General features: G+C 38.2%; 1 protein-coding gene across 9 annotated transcripts in view; it reads right to left on the bottom strand.

Annotated features, from left to right (window-relative positions):
* Positions 1 to 755: 755 nt before the first annotated feature.
* Positions 756 to 15077, bottom strand: part of ATP11A (ATPase phospholipid transporting 11A) — a 145834-nt gene continuing 131512 nt past the window's right edge. For 3 of the 9 annotated variants that reach the window (XM_077343721.1, XM_077343722.1, XM_077343729.1), the window contains 3 exons: positions 14594 to 14697; positions 12861 to 13026; positions 756 to 5692 (listed from right to left, as the gene is read on the bottom strand). In XM_077343721.1, the coding sequence (XP_077199836.1) occupies positions 5435 to 5692; positions 12861 to 13026; positions 14594 to 14697 (528 nt within the window). In that variant the 3' untranslated portion in view covers positions 756 to 5434. Of the gene's footprint in view, positions 5693 to 6784; positions 8784 to 11401; positions 11491 to 12860; positions 13027 to 14593; positions 14698 to 15077 lie in introns of those variants that run through there. The other 6 variants (XM_077343725.1, XM_077343728.1, XM_077343723.1 and 3 more) reach the window with 4 other exon arrangements.

The raw sequence follows: 15077 nt of genomic DNA on the forward strand, positions 1-15077 counted from the left end.
AGGGAAGGTGACTGAAAGCCAATTTGGGTAACTTTCCATAGATTCTTTAAAGGCGAAGGATATATTAGTTACTGTGATTAAGTTGGTGCCCCGTTTAAAAGTGGTTCTTAAGTTTGATATGTACCCTTTTTGGAATTTGTGGGCAGCATTTGCAAGTTTTATAGTTCAGAGATCAGGACCCACTTTATGCATTTGAGATGAAGAATCATATAACTATAGTGTTGGAAGGCTTTCATGCCTGCTGCATTTTATAAACAAGCACATCTCATGTCTGAATAATTGTAACTATAGCAAGCCTTAATTGTCACAAAATCCAGTGGTCGGCACTGAAGAACAATCTTAGGGAGAAGGTGAATATGTAGGAGTCACTATATGAAGTGCTTTCTCTGAATTGCATAGAAAAAAATAGAAATGAACTTGCCAATATTGTTTCCAAGGGTAACTTTGCATAATTTAAATTGTGCAATAATGTATCAATATATAATAAAGTTTGCCCTCCAAAGGGAGGAGCTGTATCTGTTATTACCCGTTTACAGAATACACATACATGGCTCAACGCTTCACCCATTCTAGACAGCTAGATGGAAGTAGCCCGATTTATTGTAAAACGCTCAGTTCAGATGTCAAAAAATGAATATGTTTAAATATAAACATTCACTGGAAGCTGAAATGCTTACTGAATGTAATTTTTTCTATTTGAATTAAAACCCTTTAAATGCCTGTTATTGTTTACAGAAATCAAAAAGAGAACTAAATATGTAAATTTTATTTTATTGCAAGCAGATTTGAACATCTACCCCTTTATACAATCTACAGAAAGGTCCAAAATATGAATATAAAGAATTCTTGTTCAGATATCTACAGAAACAAAAGTTTAAAAACAGCACTGAAAATAAACTTTACATTAATGCACAAGTGTACAGAGAATATACTTATTTGGGACTGCTTTGATCCAGTTAACGAAATGTAATAGATTAGTCTAAACAGTAGTTCTGAAGGCTGAATTATCAGATAAGTGCACCTGTCATTGTACCATTTATAAACACATTATTTAGTGCTGATGACTACAGATACTTTGAATGGTTAATGCACTGATAACTATGTCCCGCCATTTTCCAAAAGCATTTTTGCTGACTCTACTTTACATTATAGAATAAAGGAGTATTGAGAATGACAGAGCACATGACAGAATTTTTAGACACCATGTACATTTAAAATTCTGTATAATTTTGATGAAGGTAAAGCTATGTTAGCTGATGTGTGCAGTTGTGTCAAATACAATCAAGTACACTTTTCTCTTTTGTAATACTTGGACAGATTTTCATTAAAGCTTTTTAAACATTATCACATTAATTTCACAAACTAACGCAGTTTTCTTCTTTTGATACTTGCAATATAGTGGAATAGATAGACTGATGCAAGCCAGAGGATAAATGGTAGGCTTCTTACATTAAGTAGCTGAGGAAAATAATGATCATTCAATAACCAAAAGAATTAAAATGATGGACTCTTACTACTAATCAAGAAGATGTGAGCATGACCAGTAGTACATTTTTATTCTTCATAATTATTTGGCTGGTACCCATACATTCCAATACATCTATTAAAGCAGCTGTTCCCAACCCCTGGTCCAGGGACCAGGACCGGTCCATGGATCAGTCGGTACCGGGCCGCGGCTCCTCCTCGTCCTCCTCCCTGGCTGCTGGCTCAGGGGCTGCCCTGCCACTCTGCCGCTGGCTCACCTTTGGTGCTCTCCAGTGGCTGCCATGGCTGGGGCTCCCACTCAGCGTGGCACTGTGGAGCTGCTGCTGGTAGCGCTCCCCAGTGGGCAGCGGGAAGTCAGGGGCACCGGCGGGAAAGCAAGCGGAGCAGGGGCTCAGGCGGCGACGTCCCTCGGCAAAAGACTACCCCCCTGGGCTTCAGTAAAATTGTCAAGCGCTGATGATGATAAACGCTTGGTGATAAAAAGGTTGGGGACCACTGGATTAAAGGATCTTGTAACTTTTCTTGTTAAAGATTTAACCATTCAAACCTGCCAATTTGAGTTACACAGGTTGCAATTTTTCTGCCTTTAAATGATTTTGTTGAGTTAAAAATAATCCTATTGCAACCCTTTAATTCCTAGTCTGTTGTTCAACCTATCTACACATTGCCTTGAGCAAAAACAGTCTTCAGATAAATGGATTACTGGGCACAGATGACTGTTTTGGAGTTCTCCCATTCTCAAATCCAGTGCCCTCCATGTGTGGGGAAAATTTGCAGGAAATATTCTCTACTTCTACCATGAAAGTGTACCACAAACTGATTACTGATCAGCTTTATCAGGTCATACTCTCAAATACCTGTTTGAATGTAGAAGTGTGAATCCAGATTATACTGAGTACAATCTTGCCAGTTGATCAATATAGAATTTGCAGTATTACTCATTTGTCTGCAATGAAGATACTCAAATATAGCAGGATGTGTGCCACTACAATATGATAATCTCTGGATGAAAGTCCAACTTCTATCACAACAGATTACACTAGAATATACATAATGGAAAGGAGATAAAGTTATGTAAGCCTATATAGCTTTTTTCCATTTGCAGGGGATATTCTTTAAAGTTCCGATTGTTTATGGAATTATTATTATTTTATTTATTCAATGTATATCCCACCATTCTCCCTAGTCTGGAGACTCAAAACAGCTTATATTATTCTCCACTCCATTTCATCCTCACAACTCTGCGAGGTAGGTTGGCAGAAACGGTATGAATGGCTCAAGGTCGTCCAGCCAGCTTCCATGGCACAAATGGGGATTTCAAACCTGGACCATCCAGATATTACTCCAACACAACTGCTATGTCCCTTCTGATGCCAAATCCTATTTCTTTCCCTACCCCAGAAGTAACACAATGAAACAAAGCTTTAAAAATGTCAACAGCTACCATTAAAGATCCCAGCTTATTAACGATCATTCAATGTTTTGGGAATAGATGAGATGTAAGAAAGTTGCAATAAACCCTTTTGCTAGTAGGAATGCAGCATTTTCAGAATCTCAAGCAAGAGTCTTCTTATTTAAGGCTAAAGGATGCCAATGGAAAAAACAAACAAACAGATAAGCTTTGCAGAACATGAATATGGGAATAGCAGCAGCAGTTGGTTATAAGCAGATGTTGTATTGCATCAAAAGCTATTATCCCTAGCAAAAGCATGAAAAAGGAGGGGGGAAGCATCAGTGGTTTTGGATGAATCTGGCAGTATAATCTACTTCTAATTTTAACATTCATCTGAATTTCAACATTCAATCACAATTCCACTATAAGCTACATTTTTTGGAGAGCCGTAACTTATATAAGTATAAAACAACTCTCTAAGACATACGCTTAAAAAAATAGAAATGGTGTGTTAACAAATGTTGCGTAAAACAGATATATAAATAGCTACAGTATTGAAAAATATTTCAGTGCAAAGGCAATTTTAAGATTTTCTTTTAAAAAACGCATTAAAAATAATTTTGTTAACTACACCCAAACAGGAGATTTGTCACTATTACAGGTATAAAATGAATACCCATATCAAGTTGTTTTTTTAAAAATATACACACACATACATATATATATGTAACCAGTGTTTTATGTAGGGGTCGTATTTAGCAGTTACGCTAGAATATCTTGACAAACAATATTAACTTTATTATATTGGTATCACTTTAAATCAGCCTTTCTCAACTTTTTTACTCTTGAGAAACCCCAGAAACTTTCTTCAGGCTTTGAGAAACCCAGAAGTGGCATGATCATGCAGAATATGGTTGGGAAGCATAGCTGTGTACCCAACTCACCCAGGGCCCCTCCTCTTCCCACCCCCTCCAAGCCCATTATTGGCCATTTTGAGAGGAGGGAGGGACAACATAATCGTATATGGTCATATCACCCCAAAAATGTATTAAATTTTAATTAACTCCCATCCATTCATCAAGAAACCCTGCTTTACACTGTGATGCTTTAAAGTGCTTCAGTTTAGCCACAGAACTACTAAGATGCCTTACATCACATCACTGGGGGGGGGGGAGGGTGGAATTATGAAAGCCATGCTCGTGTCTTCTTTGATAAATGGAAGTTTACATTATTTATCCCGTAAAGTGCTGCATTTGCCACTCTCCCAATCTCTGCTCATGGAAAGTGAAAGAGGCGTTCCCTATTTTTATCCAGAACTTTAATTCCTCTGAAGTCATCCTTTGGATTTTTGACACCCTAAATAAAACACTGGGTGTGGGTGGGTGGGATAAACAAGACTGCTACGAGTCTGCTATGATCAAAACCAGCATGAAGCAAAACGAGAGCCACAGATGGAGGACTGAAGTACAAGCTGGCTATAATGATTTTAAATTATTGGTGCAGCTTTTGTGCAATCACAGCATTTGTGTAATCATACACATTTTCCATTCCCAGTGAAGGACAGCTGAATCCCCAGTCAGAAAGAGAAAAATGCCATCTAGTGGTTATTTAACAAGAAGCAGTAGTGATATGGCTGAGCCTTCAGAATACAGTAATCCTTCTGTTAGCCTCTCTCCTCACACTCTTCCCCCCCATCAGTATCTAAAATATTACATCGTTCTATAAAATTATTAAGGACTGAACTACTTCTTTGCCCCAACAGGGGGAAAAAACCCTTAGGGCATTAAAAGACTTCCCAAACATCCACACATTCTCTCCATCTCAGAGGTAGCAAAATAGTAGAACACTGGTTCATTTATTATTGACAAAGTCTTAAGAATAATCTTAGGATGAAGTCTTAAATTCAATAATTATTTTCAATATACCTGGTGGCAGCCAACTTCACCTGTTTGATAGCCAGCTCGACTTCTTATTGTCTGTACAGACTCTAAGTAGCAATGTATTGGTCTACTGGGGAGAAACAATCCTAATAGCATATACTTGGCGACTTACAATAAAATGGGCATTAGAGAGTATTTCTTGACATCAGATTTGCACAAACGAAACACCAGCTTCTTCTATAGACAGAACAAAGAAAGGACAAAGACAAGTCAGAAACAGCACCTGTTAATATGTTCTTTGATCAATGCTATTGACTGAAAATGTTTAACCGTTGATTTCAGAAGGGGATCATTAACTGAAGCAACACATTTCAAACAATAAAGGACAAGGGTGACGGAAGCAATTCAAACACAAAAGGTTTTGACAGGATGGAGTGAAATTCTAGTGCTGTCGATTCTCACAGTGCCAGACTGTGTAGGTAAATCCGTCGTTTCAGCAGTCTAAAACATTAAAAAGCCAGTGCTCCTGGAAGGATTTATACTTGGTGTTCTTGATCCAATCTGTCAGGTTATTACAACCAAGCAACATTTCAATCAATGCTATCAAATGGTTGTTTGCTGGGCTTGGGGGAGTGGGGCATAGTTGTAGTTCTTGAAGGCTTGAGTTGGTGATCTGTCACACAGACGTTTCCAAACCTGAACCCCTTTGGTAGTACCCCATTCTTGCATTGCAGCGTTTATTGGAATAGCTAAAGATAGATGGGAGTATTGAATAATCACTGTTTCTCCAATGTGTAAACATTGTCTTTTTAGAGCGAGAACTAGACCTTCTTGCTTGGGAATTCTTGCAGTCATTGCTCCTGTATCTTGTACCCTTCAGAGAGGCAAGAGGTGTGAATTCTGAAAAATGGTCCTGCCCATAGCTTGATGTATTCTGCCAAGAAAATAAATGACATAGTCAGCACTTATCACAATGATTAACTAGAAGGTATCATTGTGGTATCCATCACTTCAGAGAGGCTTTATGGCCATGGATATATATTTACCAAAACAGGACAGAGATTCCCTTTAAAATGAACATGCAGTCTGAAGGAAGGAGCAATTTCAGTACTTTTAATTCACCATTATTTTATAATTGAATAATTTTTTAAACCATTCACTGTGCTGTTTCTGTGTTGTTCAATAATTTTTGTGTGTTTGTCAAGAATGCAAAGTGTTAAGATGCACCTTGGATAATTGATAATATCACACCTCGATGACTCACATCCATAACATTTTGTCACGTGGATTATTTTGGATTTGAGAGATCACGGCTATACATTTGGTGCTGTCCCCAACTTGAATCAGAAAACTCTAGGCTGCTGATTTGTTGCAGGGACCTCACGGGAGGGGGGAGGTGCAATTTAGAAATTTTGGTGTGGCATTCAAAATTCTTGGGGTCAATCAATCATGAAGGCTTCATGATTTCTGGCGGTTTTTTTCTCTGAATTTTCTGTCAGGCCAGCAGAGGATAATAGTTTTCTGCTGTTCACATCATTCTGAGGGTAAATTCCAGTTTTCTCCCCAGACCCTTAAAAAAAACAATACAGGACAAATTAGAATCAGACCTAAGTACCTGCAAAGACTTATGGGGGTACCTCAGTTCCCTGTATCCCACCTTCCCACACTATTCCTTCTCTCTGGCAGCTGCCATATCCTCATCTTTCTCTGTTGCCATCCCTCCTTACCACTCACCCACAAACCTACCTTTTGTTTTAACTATTTACTTCATTTATACCCTGCATTTCTCCATAATGGGAACCCAAAGCAACTTATATTATTATTCCCTCCATTTTATCTTCACAACAATCCTGAGAAATAGGTTCTGCTGAAAATGTGTAACTGGCTTAAGGTCACCTAGTCAGCTTGTATAGCATAGTCTGGATCTAGTCCCTAGTCTGAAATTCTTAACTACTACACCACACTTGCTTTAGTGCAATGCCTGCCATTGGTTGTTGGTGGGGCTGACCCCAATGAATTCTCTCTCAAAGCTCAAAAGAGGTCTTTTACTCTGCCTCTGTGTTTTATTGGCAGAAACCAAAGCTTGAAACCTGGCAGTAGTGTTGGGGTTGCTAGGCCAACAAAACTCAACTAAGATTAATGAGAGGGCATAAACCTCTTTAGGTTACAGGTGCTGCTAATATTGGTTTGGAGAGGGTTAAACCCCTTTCCCCAATTTAATTTTTTAAAAGATTTTAAAATATTATTTTTGTTCATGGCTCCAATCTACAAATTATCAACAAATTCAGCCATGTTGAAAATTAGATACACTGATTAATAAAGTTTTTTGTCCTGCAATGCTGTTTTTAAGGTCCTTAATAAGTGACTCTGGATGCTTTCAATGATCATCCTTGATGGGCAGCAGGGGATTAAAGATTATGAAACACCTTTCTAGGCTGCATCTCCCGCTGAAAATGCAGCACAATAGGTAATAATGGTGTGCTTGAGTACATTTTCCCCAAACTAACATGAAGAAAACTCATGTGTTCATTACAGATGAATAGATGGTTTTACAAGGGAATTACTGTGGAAGACAGGTGCATTAATGCCTCTTAATTAAGATTACAAAAAGAAACCTCCACATTTGGATGCAGTAAACTCTAGAAAGCTAGGCGGAAATGTCAAAGAAAGTCTTGACTACTATTCCCTGTTTGGATACCTGGATATCCATTGCATGAAACAGGATGCTGGACTATAAAGATAACTAGTATGATTCACCAGGGTGCACCTTATATGGAAGATAATATGAACCTTGATAATTTCAGCTTTGGAATCACTTTGAAGAAAAAATGTTTACCTTCTTGAGTGCTCTTATACATTTGACCTTTTAAGATCAAATCTATAAATGTATTTTCTTATGATTGCTTTTGACCAGCAAGCATGTACATTCACTGATGAGAGGCCCAAAGGGTAAAAGTGAGTGCATACTTGTGCACCTGTTTTTGTTAGCATCATTTTATTTTCAAATTGGCCCTAACACTATCTTTCCTTAAAGTCTGTGTTTTCATCTTTCATAGATGCTTAATAAAACAAGTGTTCTATCCTGAATAGAAGTTCAAAGTTAATTTTGCTTCATTATATTACAAGACTGTAAAGCAGGGCAATTAGAGGACAAGACCTGTGCCATTAATAATTTATGGATATTATACCATAGTACTTTGAGAAGAAAAGGTACTTTGGTTTTTGTTGAAGTCACTGTTAAAATCTCCAATTCAACTGTAATATAAAAACTATGGTTTACTTCCCAAAGGCAGCTTACATCTAGATATGAACAATTGCCACTGCATGTTCCTGGAAATTGAGAGAACACAGAGCATTTGCCATTATATCTCATTTTGTCCATGGATTGTTACATTATACACTGATGAAGTTTACCGAAACAAGGTTAATCCACCGGGACTTATTTGTTATTCTGTTGAAAATTGGCACACTCCTGCTGGGAGATTCCCTCATTAAACCATTTATTGAGCATACATGGATTCATTTGATATTTGCTTACTACATTTTGTGTGCTGCATTTGTTAGATATGAGGCCTGCCACTAATTCTCATTTGAAGCTCAAGAACAGTGACATAGTAGTGACTGACCAACAGCAAACAGGAATTCATATTTTATTAAGGCAGCAACCATGCACATAAATCCTATGAAAATCAACAGCCAAAACAAAGCTTGTTGTCAACCTTTCAAAACATATTATGTTCTACCACACAACTTACCTGCAGTTTGAAAAACATGGAAGACAACAATAACATCAAAATCCTGGAAAATTATATTTCATCTGCTAAAGCACAGCAAAAACTCTGGAGGAAATGGTTTTCTTTAAAAGTATCACAGCACACCAAGAGAAATTACCAAAATGGTAACACGTGCAGTACTGTTACCTATCAATGATCTAATTATGCCTCAGAAGCCGAAAGGGTTCCTTCAAGAAGTGGCCCATCGTTGTTCACCAATGCATTTTGAGTTGTTTTATGTTTCATAATCTTCTGCAAGGATGAGGAAAAATACCGAGACTACAGCTTAATATGAGCATCTCAAGGAATTAGAGAGGAAAATGTAAATGGTGGATGGTTAAAGCTATACCAAATTGACAATATCAATAATGAGAAGCTAACAGGTTTAATAAAGTACAATAATGGAGACATTGTTATTTGTAATTGTTGAGTATTAATCACTTTCTATTGTTTCCAAGCCTGACTGTCACATGTGTAGGTGAAACTAGTCCATATTAAACAGTATTTTGTAGACTGCAATGCATGGTTCTTAAGAAAATTATGGCCTACAGAGAACAAAGGCAGAGAGTGAAATGAATCAAGGAAGCACAGAAACTACACTTCTGGGAATAACTCAAGAAAAAGCATTCAGCAATGCCCTACCAAAAGATTATCAGATCACAATTAAGGAACATAATTTTAAATTTAACTTTATTTCATACCAAAATCAAACCGTCAAGCCAATCAAATACTCCTTGACCAATGTACTCAAAGAATCTACCTCCTTCCTGCCCATCCCGTGACTTATCAGTGGCAAACTTGCTCCAAGAACAATACCATCTTCTCAATCCTCCTTTCATTATTTGCTGTTTCCAAGCCCAGAAAGAAACGTGTTTGTCTTACCACTGGATTCTATCCTTACTTAAATTCTGTGTGCTTTGGACTGTATCTCAGAGGTTACCCACACTCTGAGAGTTCCTCCAGTCTGACCTGTTTGGCATATGATATGCGGCCCTCCTTCTTTCTCTTGACCTTACTAGCTATACAGTGCGTGGATCCCCTTTATCAAATGCTGGTTCTTTTCTGGATTTCAAGACTACTTACTACATATCCTGCCTATTGCACTTTGACATTCCATCTCTGTCCTTACTACTTCCTATTCCTTCACCTGAATTAACTCTAGAGGTGTGCATCTGACCACATACAGTAATACCTGTTGCTGGATAAGCAGCAGGATTGTTTCTGCCAGTTCATTGAAAGGGTAAACGAAGATCACTCATAAAATCAGTATGCACTATACACAGATAAATGGTTACAGTTGTTTCTCTAACATTTCTGCCATATGATACACTTGTTCTACATCATTTTGTAACAATATATCCTGGAAAACATCACCTCATTTTCAGAAGGAACTTACCAGTTCCCTCAGCCCTAAAATCCCTTTACAGTACATTAATTAAAGACTGGAACTCAACATTCATGAAAATTCTTTCTCAAAACTGCCATTTCTAATTTCTATAACAAAACAACAAAAAGGTACACATGGGCTGAAATCAAAACAAGTGAAGCAGTTACTTGCATTGGTCTCAGATACAGTGTTTGGCATTTCAGTCAGGAATATATTTTGATTTATTTGTTGGAAGTTTTTATTACATTGATTAAATTAGGAAATGGATATAAGTTTTGAAGTTGAACAACTGGTAAGTTTACACTGAGTCTGGCTGTTAGATAAAGGAATAATGATGTTAAATTGAAATGAAGATGTTAGTATGAATTTCTAATTAAAATAGATAATTATATAGGATTTAAATGGATAATTATAAATGGTTGGCACAAATAATCAAGCAACTATAGGCATAAATTCCCAGCAAAAGATTAAAATTAGGAGAATAGACCAGCATCATCAAACATTCTTGAATTGGCAAAGGAAACAGGATTTGGTTTGCAGTTTACCAAAAGAAACAGATTCCTCCAAAGCTTTTGCAGAACGAATGATTACTATTGTACAAAGAAAAGCAGTTTGCACACTTTTTAATCCTTCTGGAAACAGTGAATGAAACTCTCCTCTCCCCCAAAAATGTTATGAGAATACATAAACTTGATCACCACACACAGAAATGACAGTTGAAAAGGATATGGTAAGAAATGAAGAAATAAAACGTTGAACTTTCAAAACTGAAAAAGGAAAGCTCAAGAATAGTCTCTAATTAAAGTGTTAGGATAAGTCAAACACCAGCTACTTGCTGGTCAGTTTTGCATCCTTCCCATACAACCCATGCATTTCCTAATTTCAAGTTACTAAATCTTTTAAAAATAAAAATAATAATAAATGCTATATGTTACTATTTATATTTTATTCACTGAATATTACAAAAACAAAATGTCTTAGATCCTTTCAAAAACATATTCTATAAAGGGCAATGCAAGGAAAAAATCCTTTGCATAAAAAACTAAGCAACAGTGGGGGGTGGGAGAACATCTTGCCCCATATTAAAGGAAACGGCATTCTGTACTAAGCTGGAAACAGCAGAAAGAATAATCACTGTGCTCAGGAGCTTCCATCACATCTTTGTGTGGTGACCAATTCACTTAGATAATTGCAGTGCAAACATTGTGTTTGCACCAGCACTTAACAGGAATGAACCTCAAGAAGGAAATGCTCTATTGTACACATACAGAATGAGAGGGAGGATGCAGATAATGACTTATAGTATGCAGACAAACTTGGAAAGAGATAGAAGGACAGCCTGTGGAAATAGTTCAAGTACAGCTATGTCGAAATTGAGGACACCAAGTACCACAAACTACTTGTGACCATGAATGCACTATCTGAAGTCCTCTGAACAAGATGGCCAAGCATGCAGAAAGGCAGGGGATTAAAAAAAAATCACCTTTTGCTCCATTAGAAAGTTAGACTGCTTGAAGTCTGAGAAAGCATAAAGATGGTGGACTGCTCAACAGAAAGGCACTGATGTTTAGTCTGATTTCCCCAGAAGATTGAAGCAAGTACCCGTGAGCATCATTTATAGTTTAAAGCAAGGTAGCAGTTATTTAGGAAAAGAAGGTTGGGAGACAGGAACACAGAGGGAAGAGAAGAAACACAAGGAATACATTGGATTAAATGCTAAAGGCTTTCTAGTGCATATAACTAAGCAACATTAGTAATGCTAAGCTTTGGAAGTGCACATTAAGGAGCCTCTGATTCTATCTATAGGACCATGCTACTGAAAAAATGCTATACCGGACAACTTGCCACAGCGTTACTATTTTACCAGGTCTATCCTCAGGTGTCTTGCTAAAGTCACCAAGTGCAAAGAGTATTGCTGGTTTCTGCCAGTTTGGAGGGAGTAACTAAATTCTACTGGAAGCTGTCAACATGTTAAATGACACTCTGAACATTGGATTCAGGTGAGTAGCCATGTTGGTCTGAAGCAGCAGGGTAAATTTAGAGCCCAGTGGCGCCTTTAAGACCAACAAAGTTTTATTCAAGGTGTGAGCTTTTGTGCACACCTTGAATAAAACTTTGTCAGTCTTAAAGGCGCCACTGGGCTCTAAATTTGTTCCTCCGAACAGTGTTGAAGGATCGTATTATTTAGCATTTATTTAGTGACTTGCTTTGAACTTCTGGTTCTTCTTACCATTTGATCACACCTTCCCAAGTAAACCAATCAGATTAGTTTATCAAATTAGAATTATGTATAAAAGAGGGGTTTCCCCCTGTTATATAATGACCTAAAAATCAACAAATCTCTCCAGAAAGTGAGAACTGTCCAAGGCAAGCCACTCTGATAAATCACAGGTGCACCAGGTAAGTGCTACTAATTTTAATCAGCTAACACACCTTTCAATGTCTGCTACACGTTCCTCAAAACCTACTCACTCTTCCATTGTAGCTACTTTTCACAGTCGATCTGCAGCTACAACCAGCTGCTTCTTGGTCACTGTATTTTCCTTCCCCCAAACACCATGTTTTTCTTGCCAACCAGATACCATACGGCCAGAGCGATGACCTCACCACATTATTATATAATAAATCAAATGTGGCTCTCCGGAAATGTAATCGCAACTGCACTCTGTTCCCTCCCTATAATTTTCCTTTCCCGCAGTCCACATCTATCATTAGTTCAAACATTAATGTCTGGCCAAGGAAGCAAGCACATGGGGAAACCCAGGAAAGGAATATATATATATAAATACAGAGAGAGAAAGAGAGAGAAAACCTGCGTTAAGGAGTCTAATGGATTTAGTTTATGGGCAGAAATGTCTGATTGGCTTGTGAATCTTCTAAGCAGGGGCTCCTAATGAATTCCTATAAGCATATAAAGCCAAATGAGGACACAGTATTGTTACCTGGACTCTTTCTGTTGCTGTAGGCCATAAATGCCTGCAAAGAACTTTCTTCAACACATCTGGAAGAAGGCTCACTGTTATGAGCATTATAATACCCAGCCATGCAGGACCGCTAGACAACATCTGAATGAACACATAGTACATCCTCTGATAATTGAGAAAAGGCCTAATGGATAGAAGAAGAAAAAAGGAACATGACATTTGGTGGTTTCAATGTGCATAAAGTGCAAAGCATCATTTCACAGAATGTTCTCTTTGCAATCTAACATAAAAACTGTGAGGGTGTGGATAGAACCTCTATATTGTTTGTCAAATTCATTAACTGGCATAATACAAGCAGAAAATGTGCTTTCCAAGCAATTACATCTACTATCCACTAAAATGAAAACAACTTATTTTAGGATTTCATAGCTGGCCTTCCTAGAGTCCTAAAAGAATTCAGAATAAGTCTTGGTCTATTAGAAAGGGAGACATCTCTTTCTTTTCCTTTCCTGACACTATTATAATTCATAGTGATCAATTCCAAGAAGAAATTCACAGCTGCAAGTTGAACTGAATCTTAACAAACAACAAAGTAGGGTCAGCAAACATGAATTTGGGGCCTTTATTTTATCATGGCAAAACACTGGTAAATCTTGCCCAGTAGTGCACGCTCTGACTTGGCAGTGACTCTTCAGGATCTCAAGACCACTCCTGCAAGGTGACAGGAATCAGGAACAGGAGCTCTGACAGTGGGGGCCGTATTGCTTTTCTCCATGCACAACAATTAGCAGGCATGAGGAACTAGCCGATATGTACAGCACCACCTTGCAGATGACCCAAAGAGCCTCCTAAAGCTTTTCAGCTTTAGGATCAGGTGGCCAAGAAGCTCCCATCTGGCTGTATGTCACTGCCGACTGTATCCAGGCTCCTTAGTCTAAGAAGCTGTCACTCAGTACAGGCTGAGCTATTACAGAATGCCTGGGTAGCCTGCTCGAACCTCCTGAGACAGTGCACAGCCTAGCCATTAATCAATCTTAAGGGTACCCCCGGGTCATCTTGCTTGGTGTCTTTAGCTGGGCCCATCAGCTGGAACAGTGGGGCTGAGTGTAGCTGGGTTGAGATTTTAATTAAGCCCCCATCTGTTGCTGTATGGGGTTTTGTGGGGCTTTTATGTTGCAATTTTAATGCTTGTTTGTGAACCACCAGGAAACGACCAGTCGTCAGTGGCAGTATATAAATACACACATCAACAAATAACATTTCCCCGTTAGGGCAGTCAGAATATACTTGATTGGTTCTATGCTGAACTTGCTATTATTAGCTTACAGAAACTTCAGCTTAACTCCTTCATGACTGAAGGGATTATACTTGCAAAAACCCAAAAGGAGAGGGGAATCTGAATCAGTGACCTTATTTTTATGTCCTCTTGCAAGCACAGGATGAGGTACCTTTTCCCAATCCAAATTGGTTTCTACCTGAAGTGGGTGGAATGTCATCTCTGACTTAATCCTAGTTAATTTTATCCCACAGAATTCTCAAAACCATCACCAAGCCACACTGACCTGGTTTTCTGTTTAAAAGGGATGATGAGATGTCTCATCACCTGGTATTGACCGAAATTCTTCCAGACTACAGCTGTGGCTAGCCATGATGTAACCTCAAGTAGAACTTTCTCTATAGGTAGTTTAGAATCCATTTGTTGTGATTCTGAGTGTGAGAGATCTGCATTACAGTTTGCAGCAATTTCTTACCATATAATCCCTCCCCAGAGGAGAGAAAACACAACGTAGAATAGTAGCGATCCCCAGATAACAAAGTGATTAATCCATGTCCAGTGGTGTGTATCCAGTGCAAGCTGCATGAAAAGACATTTAAAATCAAAATCAGGACATTATGTGAAAGAGATGTGGGACTAGAAGGCAACTCATCAAAAGCCAAACGAAATAGACCCTGTTCTTTATTACAGTTACTATACAGACTCTAAATTGAAAATCAGCTTCTTTTAGAAATAATTAGGAATCATTATTCTTTGATGTTCTAATGCCTTGTTGTTGTACTCTGACAAGGCTAGTGGTGGGGGAGTGAGTCAGCAGACAGGAAAACCAATCACCCAGCAGAACAGAAAGATGTTGTAAGGGCCCCACGCCCTTCCTCCAGCTAAGAACCCCTTGTCCATCTTATTTTGGACTTAGTTGTTTTAAGAGACATCCTCTTTAACAGCCTAAGTGTCAAGGT

This window comes from Paroedura picta, chromosome 6 (assembly GCF_049243985.1).
Source record: "Paroedura picta isolate Pp20150507F chromosome 6, Ppicta_v3.0, whole genome shotgun sequence".
NCBI classification, from domain to species: domain Eukaryota; kingdom Metazoa; phylum Chordata; class Lepidosauria; order Squamata; family Gekkonidae; genus Paroedura; species Paroedura picta.